General features: G+C 32.3%; 2 protein-coding genes across 7 annotated transcripts in view; one reads left to right on the top strand and one right to left on the bottom strand.

The window, feature by feature from the left end:
• Positions 1 to 17,049, top strand: part of LOC126843249 (facilitated trehalose transporter Tret1-2 homolog) — a 65,751-nt gene that overhangs the window by 13,742 nt on the left and 34,960 nt on the right. The window contains exon 1 of one of the 5 annotated variants that reach the window (XM_050580641.1): positions 12,748 to 13,288. The exons of the other annotated variants lie outside the window; for them this stretch is intronic. The gene's annotated coding sequence lies outside the window, so the exon portion shown is untranslated. Of the gene's footprint in view, positions 1 to 12,747; positions 13,289 to 17,049 lie in introns of those variants that run through there. 5 annotated transcript variants of the gene reach the window in all.
• Positions 9,422 to 15,683, bottom strand: LOC126843256 (DNA-directed RNA polymerase III subunit RPC7-like). 2 transcript variants are annotated; one of them, XM_050580653.1, is made up of 2 exons: positions 15,509 to 15,683; positions 9,422 to 10,299 (listed from the first exon to the last, which is right to left on the bottom strand). In XM_050580653.1, the coding sequence occupies exon 2, from the start codon at positions 10,233 to 10,235 to the stop codon at positions 9,702 to 9,704; it is 534 nt and encodes a 177-aa protein (XP_050436610.1). In that variant the 5' UTR covers positions 10,236 to 10,299; positions 15,509 to 15,683; the 3' UTR covers positions 9,422 to 9,701. The 2 variants fall into 2 exon arrangements, with proteins under 2 accessions (XP_050436610.1, XP_050436609.1); XM_050580652.1 differs by lacking the exon at positions 15,509 to 15,683 and adding an exon at positions 11,676 to 11,812.

Here is a 17,049-nt window from a genome sequence, read left to right as displayed (position 1 = left end):
ATTTAGTGACTTCAAGTCATAAACCGCTTGTCCAACGCCAATACGTTTGTCGAGTGACATAATATGTCAAAATAATCGGATACTGCAAACCGATTTGAAGTGAAAACGGTTGGAGCATACAATAAAGTGTGTAAAAAGACAGACAGAGAGAGAGAAAGAGATAATTATAATTTATTTATAAGGTCCTTGTGCTGGCACTTGGATATGAGTGTCACAAGTCGATGTCACGCATAAAATCATCAATCGTGGCTGCTCTTAGTAGTAGGTGAGCAAATAAAGCTCTAAGGGTGCTCGAGAACGGATGCACATTTTCGTGTACGAAAAAATCATTGGCCCGCGGACGCGTGATCCACTCCGACCCGCGGTTGCCTGCAGGTGCTACACTAGTAGTGATATTCTTATCTGGCAGCCTAATTATTTTATCTCAGCTGTGTCACGTGGTACGCAAGCCACTAGAACGGTGTGAACACGCGGGGCCGAGACGTCATCGCCGATTCCGCTGTATGCCAGGGTAATGCCAGGGTACAATGCAATGCGTTTGTCATTTTCTCGGTGGAACACCAAGACAACTAAACTTACTGACTAACGATGACGCTGGCGCACGCTGTGGACCCGATGATCTAATTTCAGATAAGCACTTGCGAAAAAATTATCTATTATGTTTCTGTTTTTTTTTTGTATTGTGTTACGAGCGGCTAGGGGCAGAACAAACGGTTCGCCCGCCGGTCGAGTCGTTATTGGCACACTCGACCCCTCAGACAAACGCCAGGACTTCTCGTCTACGGCTTTCTTCAATGCCGGCCGACCCCGAAGAGATAGCAAAAGAAGACGTCATCGGACGACCTGATGTGTGCGAAACTAACGCGACACACTCGCCATAGGCGGTAGTGACGTTTTTCAGTAAACCGTCGGCGGCAGTGCATCAGGGGGGGGGGATAATAGCGGTTTTGATTTGTAATAACTAATACTATTAGTCGCAATGTACACACAATATCAAAAACAACGTGTCCTAAATAACGGCAGGTCGTGGCTTTTGCAAGCGCTAAAACTAGGTTAAGGATGCACGGGTACCTTTGAAACCCATTTGAACGCACTTGTATGTAATGCATAGAACAACACAACACAAATTTGTACACGACACACGTGCAAGCACACAATGCTACAGAATTAGTTGCCTAATTCGACAAACGGCGCATTTGTCGAATCGTAGCATAACATTGATAATATTGCAAAAATGCGGAATTCTCGAAGGGACCCGAGAACGTCTTTGATTCGACTTTCCCGACCAGGAAGTTCAACAAAAATGGTTGCCTCGTTTCTACAACGAGCAGAGATAATTAAGGTGTTGATCAAAGCGATTCCAACGCATCGTCCACATGCAGTAACGAAAACCAATAAAAAAAAACTCAAGTTAAAAAAAAGAAAATTAAAGCATCTCAAAGAAATCCCGGGATCCTTAAAAGTTCATGCCCAAGCGAATATACGGTTCGGCCCCTCCCCTGTCTACAGGCCTATTCGACTGTACAGCGAGGCAATCTCCTTGTCGCGCAAAGATACGTTTTATTGTACTACTTAAACCTCTGCAATTTAATGAAGAACGTCGTTCGATCAGGCTTAAAGCGCTTTCTCGCTTTTGAACTGTTTGTGCTTCGACTATATTGCCAATTACAACACGCTTAAGCCTTTGAGTGTATTTTTTATTGTTACAACAAAAATACAAACGCTATTAAAATAAACTTACAATATTTTAAGGAACAAAGCGCAATGTATTTTTAAATCAATGGCACTGCCGGTCAAACTGCAGATCAAAAAAATACTAATTTATCCATAAAAGTAACATTATTAAATAAAATAATATAGAGTGAGTCATATAGGTCATATTTTAGTTTTTGCTTTTCTTGAGCTTTTGATGTAGGTATTCGCATTGTAATATTTTGTATTCTTCCAGAAGTTTCTTAGAACCAGATGAAAATTTCTCGGGTATTATTTCTATTGTACTTCATTATTTTATTGACTCGGTAATTATCGATTACGGGGGGAACCAAAACCATAAAAACTCACAAAATAATTCTATAGTTGAAAATGAAGATATTTCGCTTATGTAACATTTAAATGCCGTGTGTATCGCGTGAAATGATTCTATAATTATTTAAGTGCTCAAGAAAAAATACTATATTGCTGTAATTTGTTTTGTTTTGACAATCTTAACTACCGTGACATTCTAAGTTACATACTTATTAGTATTCCCGCAATGTGATAAAAACGTTTATTATTTTTAATTTTCTTTAATAATAACACAGTTGAAAACCTTGGATGTTTAATGCGGGCAATTTCTTTTTTTCTGTTAGCTTTTTTCAAAAATATAAATTTCTCTTGATACACAAATTGTATCGCCTTCATATACAAGCGTTTGTGTTGTACTGTACACCATTCAATGGTATACATTATAAGTGTTTCCTATCAGCCTTACATTTTCTTGATTATTACTTTTAATGATCTATTGGCAAAAAAGATTGGACTACTTAATTTATGTAAATTATGATCACTGAACATACATTTCTTTCTATTGCCGTCTTTGTTATTAACACATTTTTATTTATCAGACAATTTCGCCGTTTTATGAGATTCTGGTATGTTGTCCTTGAATTTATAACTATGCGTCGTCACGAAAATCAATAATGATCTTATTGGTCGATTTAGTCACCCGCCAAAAGTTAAAAGTTTAACTCTTCAACCCTCGTCGTATGCACCTATGTTTTAAACTGATAATTTCAATACAGTACTAGACATGTTGTAGAATCAACGATTTGACAGTATAATAAAAAATGTAACGTTAGACGTCAATTATTATTATAACGTGTTGTATGAACGGTTTTTGATGTGAGAAATGTTCAAGTGAGTTCGAATTGAAGTGCAGGAGTACTATGCGGTGTGGGTAACGGCGTCTTGAAAGATTCATGTACACAAAATGTATGTAAATGATAAATCTAAGTTGCACTACACACTGTATAATATGCATTGACTTGATTATACGTGGAGTAATTACAATTATAATAATGTGTCAAATTTTAAATATTATTACCAAGTCCGGCAGCCGATAGTTTTTTTTTAATAGCGGACCTAATCATACCGTATATTTCACCGTATGTTCTTTCGGTTTTATTTGTATAACCAATCACTTATTGATAATTTACATGTATTTACACGCATATTATTAGGCCATTATTAAGCATAAATCATACAGCACATTTTTGTATAATTCATTTTTTTTCCACAGCGGTAATAATAATAATATATTGCATCGGTCAATATGATATCCTTCGAAGGTCATCTGGTGTGTTGTATGTATATATATATATGGTTTTATCTAGGGCGTATACTTAATATACTATTAAATGTATTTTTATAATTTATAGAGAAATATTACCTACTTTTTGTTTTTTTATTTATATAAGAACACCGAGCATTTATAGCAGACTACCGATAATTGACATAAGTCAACCGATATCAGTATTTTTTATTAGGTGAGCTTAAGAGAGCCGTTGAGACAATTTTCGTTCTCCGGTCGTTTCTATAATACGGTATACCTACTCAGAAGCCTTAATTATTAATATCGCAGTTAAAAAAAACTATTGAACACCGTTTTGTGTTATAAATAAAACCCGTCACCGATAGCTCAAGTCTAACACGTCCATACTTGTTGTATAATAGTATACTCGAACTCAACCGGCACGGCAGTTTAATCTGAATGGCAACACACGTGGACCGTACGGTGTAAAAGCTTCGAGTACACGTGTGTTTGTATTTGGTCCTATCGCATTGCATTCGTTTGCTAATATCGTCTAAATCGTATTCACCTTTGAAATTCTACAAAAATTATCATTGCTAAAATTTTACCGGAGGCACAAACGGGGTGACTTAAAAATAATTTAAATATTACAAAATACAAATACTAATAAAATATAAACAATTTCTTTTTCTAAAGGGAATTCGACTTTGGAGATGGACTGAGAAAAAAATGGGCAGATGTTATAATCGAACAAACTGGGGTGTGTGGATAACATAAAAAAAAATGTATAGACTTTGGCGCCACTCCTCGTTATCGTAACATTACCGTTTCTAAGCCATATGCAAATAAAAACAATAAATATTGTTCTTAAGTCTTAAATTTTAAGTTCGTAAATTATGGTTTTTCAACTGACAAAGTTTTTAAATATCGCTCCAAAATTAGGTTGTTCGAAAATTAAAGTTAACCCCACTAATTGATATCACTACTTGATAATGATGTTATTTCCGTTACCGAATACCGTTGAGCGTATATTGTATGTATTCTACCTACGCTAAATTCGATTATATTACTAAATACTATTACTGGCTACTGCTAACTTCTGTCAAATCTATAATTTTTTTTAACTGTTTGTATTTTTTCTTTGCGTCATATTCTCAGTATAGTTTTCACTTTCAGTACGTTTGCTACAGTCTGTTAACGACTATTGCGAGTATTTCCAGCTGTTGAATTGTTCGCCATCTTTTGGATTACACTCGGAAATAGAAAGCACAAAAATGCCTACAATTAATTTTTTTAATTTTACTAATACAACGTTTGAAAATTTATAAAACCGTACCATTATTAAAATATATTTTTAAGTCCTCTAACAGTAAAACTAAATGTAAATCTCCGGTTTTCAATATGTGTACACAGTGTGTATAAAGCTAATTTGTATCAGCAAAACTTATTTCCCCCAAAAAAAGTCATTTATGACATCTATGCCATTTTTGAAAAGTGAACGTTTGTCAAAAACCCTTAATGCAATGTTACATAATAATATGATCAAGTGAGCAGACAGCCGACTGTGGTGGTCATACTGTATAATACATTATGTATTGTCAGTACAACAAATTGATGAATATTCCACTTTCGGGTCTGCGTCACGCGATTATTTGATGTGTTTGTTTCGTACATCAACCGCTGATTTTGACGATAATAATATTATTACAACCGATCGTAGCGGTAGTCTTCGACCGAGTCATCCAATATTCGATTGTTGTGCATTGTTGTTTTGTCTGACACCAAATCACGTCGGCCACGGATCTGAGTTCGTGAATCTTCTATCCGACCTCGGTCTTCGAATGTAAACGATTATCTGGGTTGACAAATAATCGGACAAGACAATACAGTATTCGACGATCGGTGACTCGCCAAAGTAAAAAATTATTGATGTATATCGTCGTACTCACTCTGGCTTTTAACATTTAAAGCTGGCACCAGATAGAAAAAAATGTATTTTGCTTTCATGTAAAAAGTTACAAATGTCAATTCTGGTTCTAGCCACACCAAATGTACTAATAAGTGATATTAAAGCGAAATTCCAATCTTATTATTAAAACAAAATAACGCGGATCCAATAAATGGAGCTTGGGCTATTGAAATCAAAAACAACTATCATATCATGTCTGTACCTAGGCCTAAATTTATCATTTTTTTTTTTTTTGAAACGATACAACTAAGCCAAACAAAAAAATTAAACAACCAAATCAAGTGTTAGGGAAAACGAGACAACTGGAAATTAACAAGACAAGCGCAACAGTAAAGAAAAAAAAATGTTAATGCATTTACCTATGTATCGAACAATTTAGAAACAATTTTTTGCACACCTCGTCCATAGCATTAAAATTCCGTCTATCGCGCGCAGAGAAGTAATTTCCGAATTTTTTTTTGTTTACTCTTTTTAAGTCACAGAATTTTTATTTATTTATAATTATTTTTTTTTATCGTAAAGGGGAGGGGAGGCAATCAAGGTGGTTTAGGAGTTACACAACGATATTATAATATAATTATTTTAGAGGCCGAACGACCAGTGTGTGTATATTTCAGAATTTTTCGGCCGAGAGGTTCTCCGAATGATTTCAATTAGTAATCGGCCAGAGACTGATTAATAACGATTTTGATTTAACACGCACGGAAATCGCTAAGATTACACACGTTACATTATTGTTATCTTGATTATTCGGATATGCAGCTAGGAAAAAAAATGTGCGCTATCTTATCGTGTGACACGACAACGAACGCTAGCCGAAAACACTCCCGGGTATACTATTAATATAACTCATATACTACGGTTTTGACTGAGAAACAATCTTAAATTAATCGCATTACACAAATCGATGGCATCAGTAGGTACGGTTATCTCTGCGCGTTAAGCTTTCCTATTTTCGTACCACACTGGTATGTTTTTTTTTTTGCCTATCACTACCGATACGAACACTTATTAGTTATTATTATAATATTACCACTTACTTAATACTCACGTGTGCTTATGATTTTTTTCGAATCGAGTCGTTCTGTATACAGTGTATTTGCGTATAATAACCCAAGACAAGCGTCTTACACACGGTCACAAATTCGCAGTATAACATGGCCGTATTCAGGGGGGGGAGGTTCCGGGTTCAAACCCCCCGAATATTCATCGAAAAATATTTGTATTACCTTTCCTGTATGTCTTTTGTTCCATTTTTTTAAAAGTATTCCTGAAAATGATGTAAAAAAAGAAAGAAATTTTGATGTAAGTTTTCTTTTAACTTTAAAGCCTAAAATAGAATTAAATAATAATAAATGCGTGGTATTATTGTTATCGCCTGCTTAGGCTTATGGACACGCCAATGAATTTTCATTTTTTTCGAATTTCGTTAGTGTACCTTATTGGAAGACGTCAATAAGGAGGAATACATTACTTATACCAAATCAAGCACTAGAAAAATGTCTAGAATTAACAAACCAGACATATAAAAAAATGTTTTTTCAATTATTTTATTTTGAATTTAAATAGTAAGAATTTTACTGAACAGAGAAACTTAGTACAATTAATACAAAACGTCTGTAGTTAAATCCGGACCCTTACAGCTGTATATAATTAAATTATTATTAATATTTAAAATAAATTACTACATGTTTTGCTTACCGGTTACTTCGTATTAGGGATTGTATACTCGTTTCCAAACCACCTATGAGGTAGAGTATTTGGCTCGTTTTTTTTAATGTGGTATCTCCATCTACGATGATGCTCAAATTGTATTTACTGTACAACCACCAGAAATGTGTGGTAGGGGCGTTTCAAGCAATTGTGGACTTACGCATAGATGTCGATCCGGGCATAACTTAAGACTAACTTAATGACTAAAATATCCCGGTATCGACAGACTGGGCGGCCACACCACAGACAATGGTGGACTTACGCATCGAAGTCGATCCGGGCATAACTTAAGACTAACTTAATGACTAGCTTAATGGCTAACTTAATGACTAAAATATCCCGGTATCGACAGACTGGGCGACCACACCACAGGCAATGGTGGACTTACGCATCGAAGTCGATCCGGGCATAACTTAAGACTAACTTAATGACTAAAATATCCCGGTATCGACAGACTGGGCGGCCACACCACAGGCAATGGTGGACTTACGCATCGAAGTCGATCCGGGCATAACTTAAGACTAACTTAATGACTAACTTAAGACTAACTTAATGACTAAAATACCCCAGTATCGACAGACTTTGCGTATAAGAGAGTACGAAGGAGGTTATCCAGTAGGATCACGGGATAGATATTGGTAATTTGATTTACAAAAAAATCTTGTTGGAGCACAAAATGTTGTGACTTGATTAACTGGACTCAAATTTTAAAATAAGTAATTAATTTTTACTGAGCAGAAAATGTGAGAGGTTTATGAACTATAACGAGAACGACTACAACGCGAAAGTGAGAAGTTACAAACGAAAAAATTGTTAAAGTAGTTTAGTTCAATTATCTGAAATGACAATAGTGCTAAAATGTGTAAATTTACTTAAATAAATAAATTGTAATTGTGCGGTTGTCCAAAATAATTTAGAAAGGGAGAATTGAGAGTAAAATGGCATCATCGTACATAGACCTAATCCACACAGTACTTGACTTAGTAGAGGGTAGGAGAGGTAACTCTATTGTTTAGATATTTCAGCGTAGTTAGGTACCTACTAAGTATGTTTATTTTACTTCCAAGTGAGACCAGAATATATTACTCAGACATGTATTGATTTAGTTGAAAAAAATATTTCCAATAATTACACTCCCTTTTTATAAATTCGTCAGCGGAATACATTACTTATACTAAATCAAGCACTAGAAAAAGGTCTAGAATTAACAAACCAGTCATATAAAAAAAAATGTTTTTTCAATTATTTTATTTTTAATTTAATATGTAATAATTTTACTGAGCAGAGAAACTTAAGTACAATTATTTCGTCTGTAGTTAATTCCGGACCTTTACAGCTGTATACAATTAAATTATTATTAATATTAAAATAAATTACTACATGTTTTGCTTACGGGTTACTTCGTATTATTTATACTTATTAGGAAATTTATGACCGACCGTCACGTGTAAATAATTGCACTTGAATCTAAAAAAAAAAAAATTAAAAATAATATTAGTAAATAGTATATAGTAATAATTGGATTTGGACTTTAGATTTGGTATCTAAATTAGTATGTATTAAGAGATTTCTACACGGCATGCTGGGTTTTTACATTACCTACTCTGAAGCCCAAATGTGAAATCGCCCTGTTAGACTCTCAAATGCTTAAATTAATTCACCAACTTTTGAAATTCCAAGTGTTCTTATAAAAGTTTTTTTTTTTTAAACAGTTATTATAAATAACAATGAGAGAGAAGAACATATTGCTGTATTATGTTACATAATATAATAACTGTATGTGTTCGAAATACCTACCATCAAGTCTCCAGGCGAAAAGCCTTTCGAGTTTTTGGTCGCCTTCGGATTCTTTTTTGAAATAGTTTGAAGTAACGTCCAAACTTATGGTAGAACATGACAGTAATGTTTAAGTCGTTCGAAAAAGTAATTTTTAACGTAAAATATATCTGCAGAACGCTTCGACACAATGCATATTGTTCGCTGAAAATATTAAAATCTAAGTATTGACTTTTAATATACTATCAATATACAATTGCTACGTCTTGTTATTTAAACAACAAGTAGAAGTTAGCATAGAAACGAGTTGTTTTCAGCAGTTAAAAACACACATAGAGTCAGCAAAGGTTTGCAAATTTTGTGTTCAAAGAGATCCTATATAATATTATATTATATATAACAAAGGATCTCTTTGAACACAAAATTTGCTTTACATTATTAATATTAATTTAGCATAGATTGAATTAATTGACAGAGTAATTGTGGTTGATAGAAGGGTGTGTATAGTAGCTCGTCCAGTATGCACGTGCGTTTTATTCAAACAATTGTTTATTATAAAAATAATCTTGATCAAATGAAAGATGTAAAACTTAATTAATTAAATATTAATGAAAATGGTTTGGAAATATTTTTAAACAATATCGTTTTCATTGAAAACGATTGACTAGCGCCCGTCCCGTGTTTACGTACAGAACTAAAATTTGTCTCCGTGGGTTGTCTATAATATTTATAAACAATGGTATTAGATAGAAATTGTAAAAACAAAAACGGATTTATACAAAAATTACAATCGTAAAAAATAAATTTATCAGTAATTAGTAACTACATTTAATGAGAAATATATTAATAATACAATGGATTTTTTTTATTAACCTAGGTAACAAATGAAAAACATATAATATGATACATAAAAAATAATAAAGCTCATTACACAAAAATAATAGTTGAATCGTATTAGTAGATGGCGTCATTATCATCCAAACCATCATCCTCATCATCTAAATATCCTTCCCCGTTATCAAAATAATTTTTATTGTAGTCAGTCCCATCATCTAACTCATCGTCGACTTCACTTTCCAACTTATCATCGATATCGTTTACTTCTCCTTCTTTTTCATCTTCCTCTTTCTTTTTTGGTTCTTCGCTATCTTCGACATCAATGTGTTCCTCTTCTTCGAGTTCTTTAACAACACTTTCATTGAACAATTGTGAAGTGGAAGGGCCGTTTTCAGTTTTTACCTTCTTTTTACTGGCTGGGTTGAGGAAATCGTTTATTTTGATTTTCTTGGCAGATACAATTTGTATTAACGACAAATAATCACGGTTGGCTTCTTCGGCTTTTAATTTATCCATCCACTGCTTGTCTGTTAACGGTTTATCATTTGGTGAAATTTTCTTTTTTTTTTTGGGTAGCAAGGACGGAGGAAAATAACTATGGTTTTCTACACTCTTGAGGTACGACCAAGGACTAGTAAACGCGCCAGCCATTGGTTCAGCACTTTTCAAGAATTTTTGTTGTATCTGCTAGTTTTTGTTTGTGTGGTAAACTTTCCTAAAATAATACAAACACAAATAATTACATTAATTTAAATAATAATAAATTAATACCACCCTACAATAAGTGTATAATATTTAAGCATGGTGGATTTGAGTAAAGTTTGGTTTAAAGTTCTAAAATTAGACTAAAGTAGATCCGATGTACATAATAATGTATAATATTATTGTACTAGCGTTTAGCAGTATACATATATTTTGTTGTCGAAATGGTTTAGTCATGTTTAGTCTAATTAACGTTATCAAAAGTTGGTAATCACTAAAAAAAAATTGCAAACCAATTAATGATAATAAACAAACAACCAAATGGTTACGAGTTTATTTTTTTGCGGTAGTAAATAAGCACCATGATAATATTCATATTATGAGTACAATTAAAAATTCAAAACCTTATTGTTAAATACACTGTATGTTTTTTGATAATTATTTTGTAATCTTTAATTTCCAACACTATTGTTGGGTTATTATAAATTGCAACTAAGAGAAAAACGCCAACCAGTGACGCAAAAAATTGTTTTTTTTTGAAACACCTCTTATGAATGTCGTTTATAAAAACTCTATGGAAGAATATTAATTTTTTGCCTGTAAAGAACTTACGAATATACATTTTTGTTATGTAATCTCGGTCGATTATCGTCCTAGTTCATTTTTTTAATTATTTATCACTATTTATAAATGGTAGGCTAAAGATTAAAATATAAAAGAGTACTAACATTAATTTCTATATTTTTGAGTACAGCGATTCCTATTTTTATTAAATAATAATCGTATTAACACAATATTTTTAAACGTTAGGTAAGTACTTGAAATTAAAGAATGTTTTGTTAACCGAACTTTATAGTTTGCAACAATAGGGAAGAAGTTGTACCAACGAATAGCTATGGACAAATATCCTGCAGATATTACTTATTGAAACCGATTTTTATTTAAACAATTCAGTTTATTGTAATTAAATAAATTAAATTTAAAAAATTGTCAATATTAAAAAACATATTTATTTACAAAAAAAAGCAAAAATTCAAAAATCTGTTTCCTACATAACCTCCAACCAAGTAACCCAAGAACAGAATTGAAATCGGACCATCCTGAGTAGTTGACATTTTGTCAGGCTTTTTAGTCTACAATGTCAAAACGGACTGCATTCAATCCCCTTGACAAAACTATTATTTTATTGTAAAATGTTAGTAGGTAGGTACTTTTTATTTTAATAAATTTAATTTTTACTGCAGCTAAGAGCGCATTTTATTGTCATGCAAAATCAGAAGAATAAAACTATATACAATAACTAATTTAAGGCTATTAAAGAAAAAAAACTTATTTATCTAGTGTAATTGGCTTATAAACATAGATTTTCCAAAATAAAGTCAAGCTTACTTTAATGTATATGAAGTCAAATACTGCACATCAAAGATCTGTCGAATAACATAATTGATTTATACATATTTTAAAAACTACCGAGAGATATAATTTGTTTGACTTCCGGGATGTATCGCCACCTCCTTTTGGATTTTGTTGACTCGGAAATACAACTTAACATGCATTATTCTTAATAATAATAATAATCGAATAGTAACTTCTAGAAAATCAGTACACGAGGAATCGACAATTATAAATACAAATTAATATTGTTCAGTATTATCGCATTGTATTAATTGTTACCATTATTATAACGATGTCACGACTTGAGGTATATTATTTACTATCAACTGGCCACATTTCACAAAGGAATATTCGTTTTAAACTTAGATTTTGCCGCCTTTAGCTTAGCAATAAAATAAAACGCATATATTATACAATATGTATTGTAACCACAGACCGAACGTCGTTTTCTTAACGTTGACCAAAGTTATCCAAATTTCATGTAAGTCATCTTCTCTATCATCTAGGTCCTATGAATTATAAAATATACCTATGTATAAGCTAAAAAAAAAAGTTTCAAACAAAACTCTTTAATATATCCAACAATAACAAAATCTATAATAGATTTTTAGTTTACAAATATATTTCTATGAGTTAGTAGCGTTTAAAGTTTTAACGAGCAACAAAATGCGGCTAAGTGGTGCGTTTGGTTAAAAATAACACAACGGTATAACCCTTACCGGTTACCCGGTCTAGAACTTTAAACTAACTCAAAAACTGTTAATTATTGTGCTCAACCGGTCATCGACCGTTAATAATTTTCTCTTAAATAATAATATTATCCCGTATAAAATAATTGCATAATTAGAATATAGAAAACTATTTTTTTTTATGTTTTATACGCTGCAAAACAATTTTTACTGCGTATTGAAAATAAAAAAAAACGATTGTAAATTGAAATTTGGATAACCCTGTATATAATATAGTATTGTCATAATAATTTCTGGCGTTATCGACACGTCGTTTTGACAAGCAAGCAGCAGCTGTGTATCAATAGTAATACCCGGCCGTCGGATCGTTCTTATTGTGCCATCGTCGCGGGCAACGATAGATCGTGTAGCGCGCCGGAGAAACGGACCAAAAACAACGGCTACATCAATAATAATAATATGTGTTATTAAATTAATATAATTAAGAGAACAAAAATATATTAACAAAACCTATCGCCTTCATTATCGGTACCGGTATTATACCGACCGACCGTGTTCCGAGCTGATAACAATCGCGCAATTTGCCGTTGTCTAGTCGTTACCGCGGTACATCGTCTTGGTCTCATTTCGCGCTGGTCGTTCTCGCCGGTGTGACATCCTCCATTTCGGGGGGGTGCTTAGTTATTTATTATTTTTTTTTTTTTTTGTTTCCGTCCGTTGTTTACATCTAATATATAATAAATCGTCTTAGCCCGAAAGTGTGGTACTCACCGTAACGAGTCGTGTGGAAATGGTAAACCACACAGTCGACGTCTCCGCCGCCGCTGCCGTTTAGCCGAACCCAAGTAGTGTCTGCTCGTTCAGAGGTAAAATCCAAAATTAACAGTCGCCGTCCGTCCGCAACCGCTTCAGTTTCAGGTAATTCTACAACTACTGCTCCCCCCCCCCTACGGTCCCCGGCCCCGACAGAGGGTCATGCCGTTGGCGTTCGTGGTGGAAACTTAAACGAACTCGGACTGGCCAAAGTGAAAATATTCGGCTTCGGCCCCAGCCCCAGCGAACTAGCGCTAGGAATTTGGGGGGAAATGTAAATAAATAAATAATGAGAAAAAATTGTAATTTTGTCGACCACCACGCAGCCGTTGTGCGTTAACTTTACAGAATTTCGATAACGCCTGTACTGTCGTAGGTTTCCGTTGTTGCATAAAAGCATTTTATCATGTTTATTAACAATACTGTGCTTACACGACAAACACCGAATGATTTAATTTCATATCGAAAAAACCAATTCAAGTTTAGGTTCCATCCCCGAACTATATGATCTGTTTTTATTTTGTCAAACATTCTCATTCATTCTTTCACACATCCGTCGGTTAGATCTTCCGATAATTAAGTCCAGTTCGCAAAATAGTCCGTGGCAATTTTTCCTATTTTATTTCTTACGTTTTAATATGTTTTTTCCCTTAAATAATTCATTCACTAATCTGTTTTAACGTCATTCCCATCATCATTGTCATTTCATTTAACCCTTTGAAGCACAGCATTTTTTTTCTCTGATTTTCTCTGAACATGATTATGAAGGTGGTAATAAATATATACCACCGTGCAAGAGTAGGCAATTTTTGAAAAAGTGGTATATTACTTATACCACCATGCTTCAAAGGGTTAAACCAACAGGACGTCCGATGGTGGTAGAAAAACCGGTAATTCGCAAAAACTGTGGTACCCATCTACTATTTTATGTTTTTGTCAACTTGTTAAATCGTTTGTTAATGATTTGGTATGCAAATATATAATAAGTAGAAATTGTTGATGTTGAGTTCGTAATGTCTCTCTTATCGTCACATTTAAAATAATATGTTGTACTAATACAACACGGAGATTGCGTTATGTCAATGACGATCGTTTGTATGTTATGCCTAACACGTTCATTAAAATTAATTACATCTTATTGTCGAAAAGCCAAATGTTATCTTGTTTCGAAAATCTCGTGTGCAATACAATAAATTATTCACACTAACAATTATATTATTATAGGCAAAAACCCCGCATGGCATAAGATTTAAATTGTTTTAAGTATAAGTTTTCAAAAGTAACCGCACGAGGTATTCGTTTTAAACGCGACCACTGAGATGAAATAAAAAAACAATTATAGAAAAGCTAGATAATTTCTATATGATTTCATTCGCGAAATAAATAAGAAAATTAAAATACAGATGACATTTGGACTGTAATATATGTTTAGTTATATGTTATAAATTAATCCCTTGGACCTTATAGTTCATTAAAGGGTATACAATTGATATACATGTTCCAGTTCTGTCTAATAACTGTTTAATCTGTTTAAAGAGATTATTAAAACCGAACATATTTTTAAACCGATTAAAAACCATATCCGAAACGAAAGACTTTCTGCTCCGCGTCGAAGCTAAAATGTTAAGTCAGTTGCACCACTAGTTGAAATTAAACAAAATGGTTTTAAAAACCTTAATCAAGTACTTAACCGTTTATTGAAGTAAACATATTTCTATATAATATTTAATGCTAAAACTTATCAAAGTGACACGTCAAAGCGATAAAAAGTTAGGACAGTATGGTATAGTAAGTTTAGTCAGATATTTATTATTATAATTTTTAAAATTGCTATTATACACAGCTGTCAAGACAGCTCAAAAAACGCTACAATAAAAACGAAATTCAATGTATTTTAACACCGTCGTTGATATAAAATAAAAACCAATTGAAGTTAATTTTTAATTATAAAGATAATTTGTCTAGATCAAGTAGTTTTTTTATAAAGTCAATTTTCGTATATAGATAAACCTGTTAAGGAGACGGCACATAATCTTTCTCAAGGCATACGCAACATTTCAAAATAATTGTAAGCTAATATTTTAGTTTTCAATAATATCCTCTTTATCGGTAGTTAGTTTTTTAATCGGACTGTTACAGCTGCAATTTGATGTTTTTCTGATGAGAACCCGTCCTTCTCATTAGAAATTTACTAAAAATGTAGACTAACCAAAATGTAATTTATAACAATCGTTTTATGAAATGTTTTTATTTCTGTGTTTTATGACATAAGAAAATCCGGTATAAGCTTAGGGATGTGATTTATAATTAATAAAGCTTACATACCAGTCAGGAAAGGCGTAGCGAGGAGTAAATAGCCATCACGGCACGGACCTTTGCAAGATAAATGAGCATTTACCTAAGTCCGTACCGAATTCTTAGTCATAATGTCATGTAAAAAGCTTCGATAAAATTACAATGATCTGGTTATCTGTGTGCTATAAGTTTGGGTTTAATTATACTACCGTGATCATATTATAATAAACCGTAAAACGATTTTGTATTAAATAGTTTCTTCTTTTGAACAATATCAGAGGAGTTGGGTATTATTTAGATAATTCTTTATCTAAATAATTAACTACATAATTTTTTTATTCGAATAATTTATTTATAATTTTACAAATCGCTGAACTCTGAAGCATCCTCGACAACTGTTATCACACTCAAAAAAGCAGACGTCTACTCTAGATTAAATTATCCAAAATGACTAATGTCAGCAACTAAAGTTGAGCAAAACATTTTTTTTTACTCTATACTAATTCAAATTATTTATTTGAATAATTTTTTTTATTCGAATAAATCATCTTATATTTGGTCGAATAAAAATATTTTTGGAATAAATCATCTTAAATAGTATCGAATAAAGAGATCATTGGAATAAATTAGTTAGTATTCGTTATTCGAATAAAAAATGCTCAACTTTGCTGACAATTGACATCAGCCATAAATAAAATAAAACATCGCACATACTTTTTTTTATTTTTTTATTAAAATATTTTCTTTATTTACAATCTATAAAAAACATGTATAATCAGCAAGTCTGATGACAACGATACAATGACATAATGTGTGAATAGGAAGGCTCTCAGCAGTGCCACCTGACCAGAAAATATCGCACATACTTAAGTATTTTTTAAAAGTCATTTTGGGGAATTAAATCTGTTGTAAAACAACATTGTCAACATTTTATTTAAAAATATGTTTATAATATTAAAAAATATTTTAACAATTATTGTAAAATATTAATTTTTTATTTATATATTTGCTGTGTGCGATCTTCTACACAAAAAAAATAGTTTTGTTGCAACAGTAATTTGGTTATACCCGTGACAACTTGATTTTGTAGATATTATATTTACTATTTAATGATTCTTATTTATCATTTCTTATTTATCATTTATCATCAATTAGTCCAAAATTCCTTAACTATATGTTTATTTAATAGACATGTTATTTGGCGAGTAGGTACAACTACAAAATCTGATTGCACAGATGCAACTAAATTCCTGTTAATGTAACAAACTAATTATTTTTGTGTACAATTTTATATTTCACAGATTTACTTGTACGATAAAAAGTGTATAGGATACATTATATTATTAATGTTGAATATTCCGCGTTACCACGTGGGCACGTCTTTGATTGTAAATAATACATTTGAAAGTGAAAAAATATAAAAGCATTCAAGAAAATATCTTGATTCCTATCTACAAGTAATAAAAAATGAATAGGAAAATGTCTATGAAAAATAACTTTAAAGGCATTGTTGATGTTTAAATCACATTTTTGCAACATTTATGGGTTTTTTTTATACAAAAAAAATATAA

The sequence above is a fragment of the Adelges cooleyi genome, unplaced genomic scaffold (assembly GCF_023614345.1).
Source record: "Adelges cooleyi isolate 19-005CV unplaced genomic scaffold, UGA_ACOO_1.1 ACOO_flye_CR_arks_rails_tigmint_CR_PRNA_574, whole genome shotgun sequence".
Lineage (NCBI taxonomy): Eukaryota > Metazoa > Arthropoda > Insecta > Hemiptera > Adelgidae > Adelges > Adelges cooleyi.
This window is presented reverse-complemented; position numbering and strand designations above follow the sequence as displayed.